This window comes from Ascaphus truei, chromosome 3 (assembly GCF_040206685.1).
Source record: "Ascaphus truei isolate aAscTru1 chromosome 3, aAscTru1.hap1, whole genome shotgun sequence".
Taxonomy (NCBI): domain Eukaryota; kingdom Metazoa; phylum Chordata; class Amphibia; order Anura; family Ascaphidae; genus Ascaphus; species Ascaphus truei.
The window spans coordinates 86199317-86217542 of NC_134485.1; the positions used below are offsets into that span (position 1 = coordinate 86199317).

Below are 18226 nucleotides of genomic sequence, written 5' to 3' on the forward strand. Positions count from 1 at the left end.
AGGTTAGGGACCCTCCCCTTAGGTGTGTGTATATGCTGTCTTGTCAGAGTCATGGCTGTCAGTGCTGTGAGGTCTGACAAGAAGGCATTGTGCGTTTGTGCAGCACGTTTGCTGCAAGTACCAAGTAGGTGGCAGTGCGTTGCTGCCGCTGCTAGGTAGTAGTTAGAGTCAGGACCGGGAAGAGCTAGGGGAACGGAGCAGGCCAGTAACCCCTTAAGTCCCAGATAGGTCCTCACTCCCCAGTTTGTGGTGCTAAAGGGACAGGCCCTAGGTTAGGGACCCTGTCACAGTAGCACTAGTGTTAGATAGGGACACAGCGGACGCTGCGCTCCCTGAGAGGAGACTTGGGCTCAAGTCTGTGCCCACAGAGACTATCTCCAGGGTGGGATCGCCCCTGGCGGACCCCGGGCAAGGAACCACAAGATCAGACGGAATCACCGAGCGACAGATCCTTTTCGAAGTGCTTGCAGCCCCGAGTGCAGGAGCGCTCGGCAGGTACCCCCATAAGTGCACCAACGAATCCTAACATTACAACTACACATAGTGGCAGCACTGACCACGGGACAAGGGGTTGGGCTGTGGGCACAGTGTGGGGATACACGGTGACAGTGGAGTTACTCCCCAGAGAAGGGGGAATGTTATAAGTGTAATGTTATTGTGTTATTTGCTCTTTCAGTAAACCTTTTAGCCATAACCCTGGCGTATGTGGTTTCTGGGTGGGTTCCTATGTTAGGGCCATTCTACATCCCTATAGAATCCTCCATAGGTGGAGGCGCTGAAACCGAGAACGTTCCAGAGGATTCACCCCAGGCTCTCACTGGTGGAGGCTCAGATCTCCTGTGAGCCTGCAGGTATAGCACCACACCTGGTAACATATAGGTTCCTCCTCACTCACACTATATATGCGATTGGGTGGGGTGAAATACCCGTTACATATAATTATATTTGTTTTAGATGGAGCTATGTTCTATTATATCATTATTTTGTATGTATATATATATATATACGACTTAGATGTAATTTTTAAGGTATCTTTATGATGTACTATAATTGTTAATTAGGTCATGTTCTCATAGAATGATATGGATATATGTACACTACCGACACACTTTATTAAAGTGTGGCCGGTACCGCAAGCCGGGAGATTTCCCGGCTTGCTAGTGGCCGCCCCTCGGCGTGCCGCGCGTCATAGACGCGCGGTCACGCGTCTTCGGGAGCGTGCGCCCCCTGCACGCGCGTCCAGGGGCTCCCCAAGGGAGCCCTGGTGTCCCGCGATCGCGGGACAGCGGCAGGGGGTTCCGGGGGACCCGGCGGACCCGGCAGCGGTAGGGAGAGCGCCCCGATCGGAGGGCGCTCTTCCACTGCTTCGGCGCGCGCCCGTCACTCTCGGGCGCGCGCCAGGCTACTGCTGCGGCCAAGAACGGGCAAATGCTCGAATAAACTTGGCCGCAGCAGTATGTATTCACTATATGGATAATATTAACTTAATTGTATTTCAGTATTATTATACACGTTAATAAGGGCTTTTTATTACCAAATGTTGTCCCTATAATTACTTCCAAGGGTCTTGCGAGCTTTACTCTGATCCTTTGGTATACATTATTGCAAGCTGCGATGGATTTGATTTATTTAATTACCATACCCATCTCTTGCATTAGGGAAAATAAATTCATTTTTATAAATTGTGATTTTATGGTTTTAAGGACATGTTGAATGTTCTTTATAAATATTAATGTAGTTTAATATTAGGGTCTAGTAAGCTTTTATTAACTCTGACCCATTTGGAGTAGTAGCAAGCTGCGATGGTTTTACAAATACTTTCATTATATTAGTTTAGACATCTCTTGCTAGTGTATTTACTTATTTAATAATACTCCTTACTAAACAGTAATAAACAGTTGTTATTTTATCTTTTTGCATGTATTATTAGGTGGTTTGTTATTTCGTTTTTTGTTTAGCTTTTGCTGTTGAAAAAGTGTATGTATAACTGTCCCTGATTGGAAGGTTGATTCGCTTGATCAGACGTGGCTCCTCATTGGTGGATGCATTAAGACACAGAAAATGAATGGCAAAATGGGAACTTCCGCTTTAAACATAATTTAAATATAATTAAGGTGAGGGCCATGGAAATGTTTTTAGCCGATCTTCTAAATCCTTTACAGATTCAGCGCTATTTAAGGATCTCTGCACATCATTGCATGGAGCAATCTGTAGTAGAGCCCTGAAATCTCGCTGGGCAAGGACCTACCTCATTCATATCTCTCTGTGGCGAAGTATAAGGTCTCAAAGTTATTCACAAAGTTATACCTAGAATTGACCACTTCCTAACATATAAATCCTTTCCTATTAGGCAGAAAACCAAGAAGGAAACTAGAAAGGAGGACAACTTCCGCTTGTTAGCTTTTGAGCAGCATCCTTTACCTCCCTAGCCCCCATACAGTATCTCTGCCCACTTTTAGGTACATTCTGCAAATGACTTATTTGAAAGGTAAAGTTTCACATTAAAGTTGTTATATTGCAATGGTCTTTCAATGTATTGCAAGTTTAGTTTATATTTCTACACTGGACTAGCCGCCATAAAACATTAAAGTTGCTATAAAGTGTTTATGCGTTGCCGTTCTCTGCTATTTATAATGTTCTTTTTTTAATATGCTTTGATTAGCAATTAGCAGTTTAGGCCTGAAAACTTTTCCAATACAAAAAAGTGATACTATACTGTAGTTAAAAAAAAAAAAGGCCTGATGCTGATCCTACTGTACGTGGAAGGTTTTGACACAGACAGAATGCACAGAATAATGTGGTTCACTTTCTCACGCTGTTGGAATAGGACAAAGGGGGACCCACTGTGATTTCATGTTCAATGGGAGACTCTTCCGTGTTAATTACAGGTGGCAGGGAATTGGGACTGACCCTTCTCCCAAAGTAAAGTTTATATTATAAAACAAGTTTCCCCCATAGTCTGCAGGTTTGCATTATTAGTAGTTTAGGTTAAACCCGTTTGTTGCTGTTGGCCAATATGTATCGTAGTACAATGCATTTCTACCCTCCTCATGTAGAAGGGGTTAATAAATGGGTTGCACTTTGATAAACGTATTTAATTCACATTAAGGGAAAAAAAATCTATTGTATGGCCGTTCCTGTAAAATTCACAGGAGACACTCTTTTGAAGAACATTTATTTAGCCTCTCAAAACAGAACAACTCTGGAGGATTTTATTAGGACATGTTTTGAAGGAAAAAGGCAATGGAAACTAACAGCTTAGAATAACCTATAGAGGTATTTAAACACCATAGTAAGAGCCAATGACTATCCTCTGAAGAAGTGTCATTTGACACGAAACGCGTAAGGTGACGTCATCACGCAGCGACGCATGTCCGTGACGACGGTCTGTTAGCGCTGCTGCCGCAAGCCCAGCTACACCACAAGGTTTCCACACGGGAGGTGTTTGAGTTTACAGGTCTGACTTTTTCCATCTAGACAGTTCCTGTTTACTCTCTCTTCCCCTGCAACAACTAGGGATCCCTTGTGTCTGTTGGGTCGTGGCACCCTTATCCCCCTATGTGGTATGAACCCTAGTATTTGATCTAGTGGTTTACATTTGCATACAGTGTCATTTAGGCACTTTTTGATGTATATATTGTAGTTTGTTGTGTATTTTTATTACATTTTATGATAAAGATTATGCACTAAATTCGGTTTTCTTTTGGTTTCATTTCATGCGCTCCTATTTTTGTAAAATAACCTTTTATTTACACACCTTTTAGAAGAAGAACTACCTCCCCTTCTGTGTTTATCGTATAAATATTCCATAAACCTTTCTAAATAAATTTCAAAGATTTCTTCCCTAAATTTCCCAATAGGCTAAGAGGTTCTTGAAATCAAGACGCACTACCCAATAGTTTAAGCCACTTTGACCGCTGACAAGGCCTTTTTCGTAAGAAGAATATGTGAAGTTGGGGCCATGGTATCAATTATTTCTCGCTCACCCCAGTAATCTTTTGGTAAACTACTGAGCGCATTGCTAAACCCTACAATTTCTCAAAGTCAGAGTTCTAACTTTTTATTATAGCCCCACATACGTATACCTCTCAATCCCCCCTCATTAAGAAGGGGGTCTCCCTAATTTTAATCACTGTCATCCTCTTACACACACCATACGCTTCAATGGGATAAGCTCTTACACAAGAGGCACCCTCGGAAAACATCAGGTACTCTCAAATGCTTCATTGAGATCACTCTCCTAGGAATCAGTCAGTCTTAAAACGTCAATACACTTCAATGGGATCGCCCTTAGAGATGAGTAAATCACACTTATAAGTGAATCAATAGTTTGAGTGATGTTTATATTGCCCTATATATACCTGACCTGCCAACTCTCACCTGATTTGGCATCAGTCTCATTGCTTTTAGCATAAACAGTCTCATAAACTTCAATGAAGTCTCACTGACAGACCTAAGTAGTTTACTATTAATATATAATGAATGTGGGATGCGTTTCTCAGTTAACTAAATTTAACATGGGTTGAACTCAACCTTCTTTCTTTCAACACCATCTACAATCTGTCAGGGGGGTGGGCGTGTTGTCAGTTTTGAGTTATCATCTCTGATATACAGTACAGTACTTGTCTCATCAGCATATGTCTCAGTCCCTTATCAGTGCAGACCATTAATATGTATGCATATGTAACACAAATCCACGCCACTGACACTCTTACGCTGAAAATCCCATAATCCTCTTTGTGTAGTACTAGGTTTTGGTTGCCATAGCTGCAAGTCCCAATAACTCTAAGCAAGTGTTTGGTCATGTGACAGGCCACAGTTCCAGCCGGGCTGTCTCTCAAAAAGCTTTATTATCTGTTGTGTTCTTGTCTTCCCTGTTTCTGGGGGGCAGGTTTGCCAACTCTCCCTGATTTTCTGTATCTCACTGACTTGGAGTCGGTCGCACTATATTCTAGCATAAAAATTGTCTCCCTGATTTAAAAAAAAAAAAAAAAAGTACTTTTCAATTTGAATTATTTTTGGACTCAGAGTCCCCAAATCTCATTGATTTCGGGTCCTGATGGTTGATCTCCGTTAACACCTTCAAAATTAGCACAAATGCTTGAGCATGTTACAGCAATTTGCATCACTTTAACCCAAATGCCTGAGAGGACTGCAATGCACTGCTAGTATCGGAAGGGGTTAATACTACACAACCCCACAGATATGCAGTAATAAAAAAAAACCACAGTGCAAAAATAATGCACATTGATATATATTGACATTAGTGTTTCCAGTGGTTTAGGATTTTTTAAAAATCCAAACGTCTTCAAAGCAGCAAACCTCCCCCCCCTCCCCCCCATCCCATACAACACATCAGTAGATCCACACCTTACTCGCTGAATGACATCCCTAGTTATTGTTACAATGTAGATTATAGCATTATTCCCTTTATTCCATTTCCCATTGACGCGCTAAGCGAAATCATTATTTTACACATTTCGTTCTTTTTTTACTTTAAAATGGAAATGCAACTTTTCCACTTCACATTATTTTTTAAGTCTCAAGTTGCAATTTTCACGTATCCTTCAACATTTTGCCTTGAGCCAGACCAGAAAAGGTCTGTTACGGTCAAGATTGAACGTACTCCCAAGGATCCGTGAATCGCCAAACAGAATACTTGCTCTACAAATCCCACCTGGATTGGGGATTTAACACAGGAGGGTATCCAAACGCCCTGGGGGGAAACTACAGCAATACATATTGCTTTTGGAAGTGACCTGCCTGCGCTATGAATGTTGCATGCTGGTCCCAGTATTGCCGTGAAACAAGGATTGTTGTGTCACTCATTTGGTTTGAGTTTCACTAATTGGAGGACATTTCCACTCATTAGTGGTCCCACAAACGTCATTTCATTTCATACTGTATATATATCTACTATATATTTCTCAAAGTGTCCTATGTGTCGTTGTCTGTCTGTATGTATGTGTCTCCCTGTGTCCCTCCCTGTGTTCCTAGCGGCAATCTCATTGGCTCCTTTGGCCAGCCCGCCCCGCACACCTCTCATTGGCTGGACACACACACACACACACACACACACACCCTCTGTCCCCCCCCCCCCATCACGTGCGCCGCCCTGCACCGGCTCCGGACAAAGGGGAAGCGCGGCCCTCCTACCGCAGCCGCTCCCTTACCTCCCCGGTGCTACCTCCCCCTCAGGTAAGTCACACAACTGCACGTCCCGCCTCAGCTTATGGCGCCAGTAACTCTCCTATTTCAGGCGCGCAGCCTCGCGCCTCAGGCCCATACAGGCCCACACAGGGCATTTCCTGCTGCCTCCCGCCCCTACGGACCGACATCACTGACCCACCGCCTCACACCCTAGCAGGATCCCCACTCACAGACAGCACTCACAACCCACGCGCCACCACCCTAGCAGGACACACGCCTCACATTTTTACATCTGTTATGTCACCAAAATATACACTGTACTGTGGTGTGTTTACAATAAACCATTTGTAAACAACATTGTATTACATTTTCTTCCATCTTTTCAACATTATTATCCAACCTTTACAACAAATAGTCATCTATTGTTCCACAATTTATAAATAATACTACCTATTACGCATTTACATCCCGGGCAACGCCGGGTCTCTCAGCTAGTATATATATATATATTTGCTGAGGGAAATTATAAACCGTATATATGCCTTTATTTATATAGCGCCATTAATGTACATAGCGCTTCACACTAATAATACACGTGACAATCATATAAATAACAAATAATACAAATAACAGATCATGGGGATAAGTTGAGCAAAGTCTCTTTTTTTGTTTACTCAAGCGCCAAGCTTGGTTGAGTGTGCGTGCCCGTGCACGGTTAAATCTGAATTGCCGAAACTAAACTCGGCAAGCGTTGCATGCTCAGCGCTAGCGTGGCTGCAACCTAAGGCCTGTAATATAGTGGGTGCGCACATGCATGGGTGCTTGTGCACATGACGCACACTTTTTGTGTGTATGGTCCGTGCTACTGTGAGCGACAGGCATGGAAGGTACTGTGTATGTCACTGTGTGTTTGTGTGTCACTGGGGAAGTGTGTGTGTGTGTGTGTGTGTGTGTATTAAAAATTTAAAAAAAGATATGCTGTGAGAATACATTATTTATTAATATTGTGCACACATAAACACAAACACACACACATACATACATTACAGCGGCGGTAGCGGCGCGAATACTTACTTTTTGAGTCTTCCCAGCTATCGCCCTGCTCCACGCTCCCTGCCGTGCGTGCGCGGCCCTAGCATACAATGGCTGGCTAACCACAGCCAACTATAACTATAGCGCGTGCGCACGGCGCAGAAAGCGCGCCCACTATATTACGGGCCTTAAGCAAGTGTGTCTTAAAGGTGGATAGCGAGGGTGCTAGTCGGGTATTGAGGGGAAGGGCATTCCAGAGGTGCGGGGCATGATACATATTTATATAGTTCTGGAAGCTTACATAGCAGGATAATACAAGTACAATACATTTAAGCCCCAAGGAGCTTACAATCTCATTTTAGGACTTGATGTTGTTGGCAAGGAGTCAAAGCCCGGATCTGTCCCGCCACAAGCAAAAGCTGCCTACTGTATATTGTACTTTCCCACTGCGCTGTCGGCACTGACAGTGACATATACAAATGGATTAGTAACCTTATTCCGTATAACGTGTGTTTATTTTCAAAGCCTCGATCTATCATTTTTGTTCCATCCTACTTAGCCCCCGTAGCGGTGCCCAGCAGTAAAATGGTTAACTGCGCAGTGTTGCAATATGCAGATCCTGCGCTAGAAGCGTACGCTGAACTTGAGAGCTTCTGCGCTCTCACCACACGTCACTTCTTTATTGCAGTCTGTCTCTGTGCTCTAAATATAAAGGACCCACGGTCTTGAAGTCTATTTCCAGCTCTCTAAGCCGGTCTTTACCCTCAGTATTGCTACTTATTCCAGTCTCTCACAGCCTGTGCCCTCAATAAAATGCACTGCTTTCTGGAAATGGCTCTCTCCCACAGTCTATAGAGCCTTTCAGTGACCTTACATTACAGATCATTACTGCCTAGCATTCTGTTTCTTATCCATGCATTCTGCCCTTGTCTCTGTATAACCTCTACTTTCTTACAGTCTCTCTCACACACATACACACATACACATACACAGTGGTTGACAAATCACCAAAAAATCTACTCGCCACACAAAAAAATCTACTCGCCACCTAGTACCAAACGTGTGCTGCTTGGGCCAATATTTACTCGCCCGGGGGTTAAATCCACTCGCCCGAGGCGAGCAAATGTATAGGTTTGTCGAACACTGCACATACACACACATACACACACATAGACACATATACACACACACCCATTCACATACTTCTCCATTGCAGTCTGTCCCATTTTAATCGCACACCCCCTTCTCTCTTATTCCTCTCTCTCTCTAGCGACTCTTTAACAAGTTACATAAGAAAAGATCCTTACCATTTGCTGCATTGCGAGTGAGGGTTCCCCCCTCTCTGCAGTCTGGGTGTCTCTCTCTGTACCTCTCTCTGCAGTCTGGGTGTCTCTCTCTCTGTTCCTCTCTCTCTGCTTCTGCCAGATTCTTGCTCTCTCTAACAATGTACGTCACTATTTCACTCTTTCTGTTACTCTATCTCGGTGCGTCCTGATTCTTGTTCCTCACACATACTGTACTTGAGACAGAGCCGCACATCTCAGATGGTCTTTCCTGGTAAAATACTTAATAAATAAATAGTAATCACTGATGCTGTGCCCCTTTCCATCCCTCTCTGCCCCTCTGCCTGCATGTACGTCTCTGGCTTTCGCGTATATTGGAGTCTCTGCAGGTGCCGATGAGCTGGAGACAGAGAGGGAGGCTAACAGTGCATATTGCTGCGTCTGTTGCTTGGCTCCGGGTCAGTGCCAGCTGCTTCCAGTCCTGCCTTTCTCCCTCCCATCCCGATGCAGATCATCTAATACGCTGCAGGAGGGAAATCCTGTACTGGAACGCAATCCTCAGAATGACCTGCAGACTGGAGTGATACTGTATACAGGCAGTCCTCGTTTTACAACGCTTCGCTTTACAACGAATGGCTTATCCAACGCTATGCAATGCATACCTATATTCATTTTTACAACACCAAAACGGCTTATCCAACGCTCATACGACGCTTGGCAACGTTGTGTATGTGTGTATATATATACAAATTCACATAAACAACGTTGCAAAGCGTCGTAAGAGCGTATATATATAATATTATACTATATAATATTATATTATATAATATATTATTTATTATGTTATATTATATATATAATACAGTATATACACTATATAATTTATGTGTGTGCTGCATATCTTATTGCCTGCATAAAATATTTGGTGTATTTTAGTGTTAAAAATGCCTTCAGGAACGGAACCATTCATTTAAACAGTGTTCCTATGGGAAAACGTGTTTCGCTTTACAACGTTTCGCTTTACAACGCCATTTTGAGTAACGCATTGTGTCGGATAACCGAGGACTGCCTGTACTGCAATGGGAATCAATGTTCTTATTTATAAGGAGGAGCGGAAGCTCTGGAACTAGTTTTCCAAAGGCACCACATGAGATTTAGGAGCAGAAGATCCCCAAATGTATTTAATAATGCGTTAAAATATGTTTTTTTTTTTATATAAACATTTTGCAAGCATTTATAACATCTGTACCATATACATTTACATTACCTTAAATTACAAGTGAGTTTCAGTATGAAAAAAATGCACTTGGATGCCCCGTATATAACTGTTACAAGATACAGGATGTGGCCCTCCAAGTGGGGGCCCGTGGCCCTCCAAGTGGGGGCCCGTGACATTGTGCTATGTCATGGGGTTTCTGCCCATTTCCTAGGGGAGATCACGTTCAGAGCTCCACAGGAGCCAGCAGAGGAATGGAAGAGGAGGACTGGTTCTCTTCTGCACCCTCATCAGCGATGTTGTAATCAAGTGATTGCTATGTGCCGAAGGGGCTGTGGCACTCTGGTACTGTGGCCACACCGACACTCAAAGGGTTAAGCAGCTATTGTGAAATTAGCAGGAGCAGACAGACATAGGGCCACATTCAGGCCCTTTGCGTTTTGCCACTTGATGAGCCCTGAATTGTAGTGTTCCTATGGGTTGCAACATGACTCCAGGTCTAATTACTGTACGTTTTATTTAATTGACAGATTGCGATATGTTGAAATAAATCAGTGGTGTGACTAGCAAAAAGGACTTCTGGGAACTTGGAGTAGGAAAAGTAAAACTATTTTTTAATTTAAATCATAGATGCAAATAAAAACAACCCCTACGCATTTCACGGCGCTATGGCGGTTTATCAAGGAGTTACTAATATCAGTCAGCGGCTCTATTAAATACAAGATCAAATCCTATACACTGATCCTATACCTCAATAAATGTACCACAGGATACATACACCGTATACACTAAGCTACATTCTAAAATGTATTCTGATACATTATTTAAAAAAAAAAAAAGCATATTGTTACTATCATATAAGTAAGGATACAAAAATATAATGTAATACAAAATTGTCACATCAATAACAAATATTAATGAATGGAAACTCATATAATACATTATATAGATGTTACCAGAGAGAACAAGTGCAGTTATTCATTGGAGGGATCAATTATAAAAAAAAAATGATAAATTCCAATCTGTATTTAACCCTTTTGGGACTAAAAGTATCTAGTGTAAATATCCTGTTAGCTTCTTGGCGGTATTAACAGTGTTGATCAAAAAAGAGATTTGATCAGAAAGGTAACCCTCTATATACAGCACTCTAAACCTATATAGTATTTAATTATGGACATAAAGGGTTGTCCAACAATTAGTGCTGTCAGAATCACCGTAGAAGTCAAAAACAATACAATTTTATTACGTCTTAATTGACTTTAAAAACACAGATGCAGTATTAAAAATCCCCATATAAACGTGGCTATAGTGGATATTGATACCAAATAAGTACTGGAGATCAAGCTATAATTTTTTCAATATCCAGTCATCCAGACCTATAGGTATATAGTATGAAAACTGCTGAGAGGGCTTATGTTTGTATCAAAGACAGCTACTCCTGTATAAGTGATACATTCACAAACAATGTTGCAACAGGTGCTGTCTAGGATCCCCTTTAACAAGGGTGTAGCTAGCCTTTAATTGGCTCTTTTGTTTGTAAAGAGAGATCCAGCAACGTGTCTTTATATAGGTAGTTGGAACATTGTATATACTCAGAATGTTATGTGATACAAATGTCTGCCCGTATAGTCATACACATGTAGCAGTAGAGTGGTTTTTATGTATCATAGAGCCCAAAAATCTTGATTGCTGAAAAAAAACAGCTGAAAATGGAGAGGTAGGAAAAACGCGCCTTTTTTTTTCTATTTGAAAATCTCGCCGCGCGGCTGGCGAGAACCTACATCTCGCCAGTCTGAAAAATATCCGAATTCAGAAAGGCGCGCTCGCCATCTAGCGGCTGTTTTTGGCGCTATTTTCTTCAATTTTCTCCGCCAACTAAAGGTGGTAAGAAGCAGGAACTCGCCGGCTATAGGGGGGAAAAAAATGCGCGATTTTTTTTTTCCCTTTCAGCTGCGCGCATCTCCTCATTTACAATTCTCCACATGCAGTAATGCTAAAAATAGCGGATTTCGCCCATTTCTGCATATGGAGAATAAAACTCTAAATTAAACCTACTTTTTATTCCCCTCTCCAATTTTAAATAGCGCTGCTCTCTGCATGAGGCCCTAAATCTTTTAGTAAAGGATCTATAGACAGAATATTCTAATGTTTAATAATGGATTTTATTGAGGTACACTGTGTGCTACACTGTGTAATAAAACAAGAAGGTTCAAAAATTACATATTGTACAGTAATTATTCTTATACTCAGGCAGTGTTAGGACCTGCAGATTGGTCATGCCGTGACGTGGCTGCAGGCTTATAACCTTTTGGCCAAAAGGTTTAACTAAATTACCCTTTTTCATGAGCAGATAAGCACTGAGGTATTGCACTATATGTTGTGTCATTTTGTATGATGCGCTGGCCTTTCTGTTTTTGTTAGTGTAATTATTCTTATTTCTATTATTCCTTCTACTTAAATGAGAATAAGGATCAGATGATATTACATTTTCTCTATTTTTTAAAACCACATGTTTAAAATTCTTCAGAGATCTGTATATCATATCCTCAATAAAAAATAGCCTGCGAAGATCTTTAGCTCGCAATTGAAAATCATTGATACAGAAACAATTGCGTCTAAGATGTGAAAATTGTCTCCGGGGTACAGTATACCTCGAAACACGTTTTGCGCGGGACTACTTCGTATTTGTAGTAAAGAATTCCTAGAGTTATCTTTACTAAAAAATACATGTGGACTTTCATATCTTAATAACCAAATAGATAAAAATCCAAAAATTTAATATGGTGTAAATTGTACTGAAATAAAAAAAAATCTAATTGTAAGAATTAGACTTCATAAATTCCCCCCCCCCCCCCCAAAAAAAAAATCAAAAGATGATCACTTTCAGAAAAGCATACGCTGTGAGGAAAAGGGTCATAAACGTCAGATTCCGCATCTTGCACTCCTCCTGAACTTCTCTTAAGGGTCGATATAGCTGATCCTGGAAATATCGATTGTCACGGGAGACCAAGGCACCAGACAGGAAAAAGCAGTTCAATAAAGAGTATTTATTCTGGCTGGATCCAGCAAACAGAATACAATCGGATCGGTGGATGTGCCATATGATGCGCAGAAGTCCAGGATCCAGCACTCAAGCTGCTGTACTGTACCTCTAATAATACCCGTTATTGAGAAACAGTGGAATAGGCTTTCTTTAGATCCATTACTAAAAGATGTTGTCTCTTTTGATCCTAAATTTGTATTCAGAAACTCACGGACTTTGGGAAACGTTATCTTCCCAAGTGTATTTATATCTGATTAACAGGCAAGTGTGTTTCCAACGTTGAGGGGCTCGTGTAAATGTGATCACTGTAAAATATGTGCTTTTGTTGAAAAAAGTAAAAATGTTTTGGAGAATAAACGCAAAAACAGAACCTGTAAGATATAAGGGCCTATTTTAGTAGTTTCGATATTTTAATTGCAACATTGAATTTGTTTTAATAGCTCACGGTATGAAATTTGTGAAAAAAAACAGTGCTGTATTTACTAAAGCAAATCGGGGTTTCTATACCGTTTATTTAAAGAACATGACATACCGCACTAGTTTGTAGTAGCTTTACAAGCGAAATGGGTTGAATGTGTGATTTCCCTCCACCAGTCTGTAAGAGCTGTGCAGAGAGGGAGCAGAGAGACGCTGCATCTCCCTGCACAGCTCTTACAGGCGATCACACTGTTTTTATTTTTAGTACATAGGATTGAAGTAAGGAGTCTCCAGAGATTAACTGCATTCATTTCAGGTCCAAGGATCCCCTGCTTCCCGAGGTAGAGGCCTCCATATCGGGTGCCGGTATCACCTGCAAGTTTAAATGTCCTGCGTCACGGCCCACGTGACAGGGACATTTAAACTAACAGGAGATACCGGCACGCCATACTGGGGCCCGTACCTCGGGAAGCAGGGGGTGAACCTGAGAGTGATGCGGTTCAGCCCCAGCGAACCCTACTTCAATCCAATTTAATAAAAATACAATTTAAGTAGAGCTTCATTACCTTAGTGGCTAACTGCTAAGGTAATGAAGGGGTTAACCACCAGTGCCCCCGTCTGTTGGTGGTAGATAGGGGTGGGTGAAGGTTGCAGCTGCCCCAGGGTGGGTGTTTAGGCATCTCGGGAAGGTTGCAGGAGGGGTTAATCCCTTCATTACCTTAGCGGTTACGACCGCTTTTAGCACCTTGTCAAGTTTTTATGCGAATCAGCTTTGAGTTCTCATACACATTGAGTGAGATCAGCTCTCAGACACGGGAGGTGATTGGACAGGAGGCATCAGCCAGGCACTGTCTCCTCCCACACCCTGCCTGCAGAGAGCTCGGCAAAGGAGACAGTGAGGGGAAAGGTGTGTGTGTGTCTGCAGTGTGTGTTATGTATCTGCTGTGTGTGTTGTGGGTGTCTGTGTACAGATGGTGGGGGGCTGCATTGTGTGTTTGTGTACAGAGGGGAGGCTGCATTGTGTGTTTGTGTGTACAAATTGTGTGTACAAATTGTGTGTACAAATTGCAGAGTTTGTGTGTGTGTGTTGAGGGGGCTGCATTGTGTGTGTGTGTGTGTGTGTGTGTGTGTGTGTGTGTGTGTGTGTGTGTGTGTGTGTGTGTGTGTGTGTGTGTGTGTGTGTGTGTGTGTGTGTGTGTGTGTGTGTGTGTGTGTAAAGGGGCTTTAGTGTATTTACAATTTCATTTTAATAAACACGTACAGTGAAAGCACAAAAGAAAATGTAGACGATCGTGTTGATAAAAGTCACTAGGATTACAAAAGTGCCTGTGACAGGAGAGGTAGATTTGTCAGCTTTTAAATAAACGTTAAGCCAGTCATTACCTCTACCTGTCAAGGATATGATGTAGTTATTTCTGTATGTACAGTTTATTGTACCAGTCCTATACATGTTCCTCATAAAGTATTTAAAACAGAGATGTACAGTTTAGTTCAAGAGGGTGGACCTGAAGGGGTTAACTCTCTCTTGCAAAAGGAGCTGCAATCATATCAGAGTTTGGCATTGTGGGCCTGGGCACTGTGATGGGATTAGGCCCATTGTTGAAGTACCAGGGAGAGGTCTACGACCTGCTGAGTGGCCTTGTTCTGCAAGAAAACTGTACTGTATGTCTTTGGAGGTGAATTGTGAGGGGATTTTCCTGTATCTGCCTACATCCTGTGGACTATGTTAAGGATAGGAATGACCATAATTTGGCATGCCATTTTGGGCTCCCTGGCCCACACACCACCCCAGTAATCTCATCAACCGGGCCGTGTACAGGACTATTGTTCCTACCCAGACTAGTTGGCATCTCCCTGATTGGGACAGGTCATAGGGGTATAAATACTCCTTTCCCCCGGCCATTCTGGAGCTGTAGGGACAGCTATTTGGGATATTTAGAAACCTAACTTGGCAGATGTTTCACTTTAACATTGAGGATACAGTCTCCAAAAGCAAATTGAGCATAATCAGGCTTTTATAGCAAGTAGTTAAGAGAAGGAGTGGCTCAGTGAGTAAGGACACTGACTGGCACTGAGTTTGAATCAGGGGAACCTGGTTCCATTCCTGGTGTCGGCTCCTTGTGAACTTGGCAAGTCACTTTATCTCCTGTGCCTCAGGCACCAAAACATATGTAGCAGGGTCCCCCTTACCCCCGCTCCGGTGGGGGCTGTTGCTGCTGCGGGGGCTCGCGTCGGAGGCAGGGCGCCGCCATCTTGGTTGTGTCGTGGAGGTTCGCACATGGCCAGTAGCGACGCTGTGGCCATTTTGGTAAAGGAGAAGTGGCAGCAGAGGCGCTCCGTAGTGCAGGGACGGGCCACAGTCGCGCATGTGCAGTTAGGGCGATGCGGCGGCCATTACAGAGTTGCGCAGGCTCAGCGGAGTGTAGCGGCGGCCATTACAGATCTCGCATGCGGCCCCAATAGGAAAGAGGGCCTTGGAGGACTACAGCCCCCAGAATGCTTAGAGGCAGACAGGCCACCTGACACCAGGGAGCCAATAGGGTGTACAGCTCTCTCTGAGAGGAAAGATACATTGTTGCGTGCTGCAGTGAGGAAGCAGAAGAAGCTGGGACACAGATAGGGGAGGGTGGGTAAGCGTAGAGAGCAAGTGGCTCATACACTAGGCCAGACATCCCCCTTAGGCCCCAGCTAGGCCCCAATCACCTCAGCTTGTGGTTACTACAGGGACTCCCCTTGGACAGGGACAGGGTCCTGTAGAACCCAGACAAGTGAGGGTACAGCCAGGAAGAGAAATATCCTGGCTAGTGATTGCAGTGAATCACTCTCTGCAAGTGCAGAGACCGTCATATCTATCCGGGTGGGATCGCCCCCGAGGAGAGTCGTGGAAGGCATCGCGGCGGTGGAGCCTTTGTGAAGATTGTCTGCTGGTCCGAGTGCAGGAGCGCTCGGCAGGTAACCCTGCACCTAAGTGCACCACCTATAATATCTTCATTCTAGTGGCCGCGCGGTCACCACACACTTGGGGTTTGGGTGTGGGACAGTGGACACGGTGGAGGGTTGCGTCCTGCGTTGGCGATTTGGGTAGTTGTGCCATTACTATTATAGAGTGATAAGAGTTTATAGAGTGAGAAGATCAGGAAGGGGAAGAGATAGGAGCTCTATGTGTAGAGAGGCAAGTAGCCACTACACTAGGCCAGAAAATCCCCAGGCCCAGATAGGCCCTGAGCCCCAGTCAGTGGTAGTCAAAGCAGGGACAGGCCCTAGAATAGGAACCTGCCACGTTAGTGTGTTGAGTTAGGGACACAGAGACTGCTACAGCATCATCCCAGAGGTTTGGGACCAGACCTCTTCCGAGACATTATCAGCCCTCCGGGTGGGATCGCCCCGGAGGATACCGCAGACGGCTCCGCGTCATCGGATCATTTGCGAAGATTGTTTGCGGGGCTGAGCGCAGGAGCGCTCGGCAGGTAACATCCATTAAAGTGCACCAACTGTAACATTGCTCATCTTAATTGCTGCGCAGTCACACACACATTTGGGGATTGCGGTGTGGGGTGTTGGACATGGCGTGGGAACACGGTGAAGGGTTGCGTCCTGCGAGACGCGTTATCTACTGTGTCTCCTCAAGGAGAAATACATGCAAGGTTATGGTTTATGCACGGTTATGTTACATGCAAGGTTATGGTACATGCAAGGTTATGTTTACCGATCGTAAAGCTACTGTTTCTTTTACATGCTGTGTGAGTAGTATTGTGTTATTGTCCTGCGAGGAACCACTCCCGCTCTGCTGGGAGCCATCGCAGGTGGAGGCGCTGCATTTGGTAAGAGATAATCCATATACATATATAAAATTACATTGCCCCAGGCTCTCGGTGGCAGAGGCTCCGGCCCTGCGAGCCAACAGGTTACACAGCATTGGTAGTTACACTGTACCCGGGGGAAACAGGGCTACACATAGATTGTAAGCTCCCCAGGGCAGGGACAGTGTGTGCAAAATGTCTCTGTAAAGCACTATGTAAAACTAGCAGCGCTATACAAGAACAAACAATTATTATTATAAGTACAGTAGTTGAAGTGTGATGATATTTAATAAATGTATTTATTTGAAAAGAGATACTATATCTCCCGATATTTTTGAAAGCATAATTATAGCAGGAATGTTCTTTGTGTTAGGTTTCCCCAATGTTTAACAAGTTTAACATTGGGCACATTTGCCACTACTACCATAGCTGTCAAGTTCCAGAAACTACATTTCCAACAATCACATGTAGAACAATTTAGAGTAAAATGAAATCATGGGGTGTCGGGGCATCAATACCAATAATTTGTTCTGGAGTACAATGCAAAACAAAAATCCCATTGATTTTAATGAGATCATTTTTCTCTGAAAAATCTGGTGCAATTAATTGTTGCATTTTTACCCTCGTTTTGCAGCCGGGAGACTTCATCAGAGGACCCTTAACTCCCTATGCATCAGGCATCAGAAATTAGATTGGAAGCTCTTTGGGACAGAGATGTAATAATTTTGCGATGCCTTACGTTATGTTCACTATTAGCTTTATATAAGAGTAAAGAGCACCCCCCTTTCCCATCTTACCTGCTTATCTGATGAGAGATGTCCAAGAGACACGAGGTGAGACAGAGATCAGGCCGTCAGTGAGAGAAAATACAAAGTTAGAGCGCCCAGTAAAGACCCTAAAGGGATTGATGTAGAACTCGAGACAGGAGGGGAATTTATTCAGACACTAATAATAATGATTTACAATGTACAGTAAACATTATTCATGAAGATTGGGGGCACAGGTACCGAGAAAAGAGATGAAAATACACAATGGTGCAATATTGTTTACCACAAAGAGCTATTGTGGGTAATCTGGTAAAATCACACTCACATTTTCTATAGATATAAAAGGCATATATATTGGGACTCCGTGTATATTAGTAGGAGGTTGCACTGTGCATGCTTTCCAGTATATGGGAGGTTAATGGTCCACTGGTTAGGCAATCCACAGGTGAACCTAATTAATTCAGTTTACCTGCTTTAAAAAGGGAAGAGAGAGAGTAGAGGAAGGCAGGCAGGCAGGC

The 18226-nt window shown here is 43.3% G+C and overlaps 1 protein-coding gene across 1 annotated transcript in view; it reads right to left on the bottom strand.

Moving 5' to 3' along the window:
- The window catches only part of SEPTIN4 (septin 4), a 47330-nt gene extending 38378 nt beyond the window's left edge, over positions 1-8952 (bottom strand). The window contains exon 1 of the mRNA XM_075594498.1: positions 8490-8952. Coding sequence (XP_075450613.1) covers positions 8490-8501 — 12 coding nt within the window. The 5' untranslated portion in view covers positions 8502-8952. The remainder of the gene's footprint in view (positions 1-8489) is intronic.
- Positions 8953-18226: the final 9274 nt, after the last annotated feature.